Consider the following 1792-nt stretch of genomic DNA (forward strand, 5'->3'; position numbering starts at 1 on the left):
TGCATTTTTATTAACTAGTTAACATAACTTGACCTTATGTTCCTTTTGATTGATTATTAGAGTTTAAAGGCATGTTTTGATATCTGTCCCTATATAGCTTGTGGTCCTGGGGAATGGACTTGTAGGGACGGAACTTGTATTCCTGAACGGGCACGGTGTGATGGTCAGTATGACTGTCCAGACTATACAGATGAGGACAACTGCCGAGGTAAGGGTAACCACAAGTGACACAATCTCAAATGCAGTTCTCTTTATGTAAACATAATAGAGGTTTAATTGGGGGAAAAATAAACTTTACTAAAATGTATTTTAGTTCTGGATCTTTCTATTATCAACTTTGGGAGGAATGATTTTATCTGATTTCTGCAGTTGATTATCAGCAAATTCGGACTTATGGCCAAGGTATATATGTCAGTAGTATACACATCTTTTTATGGTTACATCTCTACTTTTCAGATGATATACATAGTAAAGTATTGCAAAAAGTCATTGAGAGATGGTATTCATGTCAGAAGATAAATATAGTTATAAATATATAGTTGTCCGTTTTACTGGAATGCCATTCGAAGTTCAAATGTACATAGTATTTACGGAAGAATTCTGTATTTTTTCATAATTATGAGAAACACTTTTTTGTATATATGAATGCATACATTTATATTCTATAGTTTATGGTTTATGAATGAGGTGGAGGCAATGCATGTCACACAGCATGATTGGTTCTCTCTATTAATTAGGTTGTAATGCAACTCAGAGGCAATGTAGAGACTATTCCAGTATTACACAAAGAACCAGATTTGATTTGAGTCCAGATTTTCAATGAAACTGTGACTTATGTGAAATTATGATGATATTCTTTGGTGTTCCAGTAGTCTTAAAAGTTATATTTCTTTAACCTATAAGGATGAAACACTGCATTTTGGACATTTCAAAGCCATTTTAGAAATAGAGAAAGAATGTAGAACTAGTAAGAAAGCACATACTAGTTCCTCATGGTGATCATCAGGTACATAAAAAAAATATTTTTCTGTTAGGATCCTTTTTCACCTACATTAGAGCTAGGGTTAGGATACATTTCCATATACAACAAAGCTCGGGTTAGAATACTTTTATATATGCATCAGAGCTTTTAATAGCAATCTTAGTATGGACACATGGCTAACCTCCCCTGTATAATTCAGACTGTGGGGTCCTGGATGCATATGTTTTGGATTTCAGAATCATTTGATTGCACTTAAGTCTTCATTTGTTTGATTGATTTATTCCTTAAATATATATTTGCATATATTTTGGATTTCAGAATCATTTGATTTTACTAAAGTCTTCATTTGTTTGATTGATTTATTCCTTAACTTTCTATTCAATTGAATAATTTATTTTTTATTAGCTTGATCCCTTATTGTGTGCTATAGTGAAAGCACAAGGATTGATGCAGATTAGCAAAACAGTACAAAGTTTTTTATTTTTTCTTATTGCACTGTGGACAGCTATATATACTATACTCCCCTCTGCATTTATTTCACATTTCACATCGTTTTCTCATAAGAAATTTGTAGGAAATAAAAGAAATGAAGAATACAGTAGTCAGCTAAATAGAAATAAGACTAATGAAGATAAGGATAAATTTTTGATATCCTCAGAACTATTAGCGATGCAAATGGAATATGCGCAAATCACATCTATTGCATTTAAATCCATAGATCAAATAAGTCTGAAATAGTTAGGCAAAGAATGCTATATATCAGTATGGTAGTATGTCTGGCTTACTTTTTATTTTCTTATTTTATTTATT

The 1792-nt window shown here is 31.6% G+C and overlaps 1 protein-coding gene across 1 annotated transcript in view; it reads left to right on the top strand.

Moving 5' to 3' along the window:
- Window positions 1–1792, top strand: part of LOC119594807 (basement membrane-specific heparan sulfate proteoglycan core protein-like) — a gene marked incomplete at its 5' end in the record, with an annotated part of 219836 nt that overhangs the window by 98702 nt on the left and 119342 nt on the right. The window contains 1 exon segment of the mRNA XM_037943897.1: window positions 98–208. Within this exon segment, the coding sequence (XP_037799825.1) occupies window positions 98–208 (111 nt within the window).

The sequence above is a fragment of the Penaeus monodon genome, chromosome 34 (assembly GCF_015228065.2).
Source record: "Penaeus monodon isolate SGIC_2016 chromosome 34, NSTDA_Pmon_1, whole genome shotgun sequence".
In the NCBI taxonomy this organism is placed as follows: domain Eukaryota; kingdom Metazoa; phylum Arthropoda; class Malacostraca; order Decapoda; family Penaeidae; genus Penaeus; species Penaeus monodon.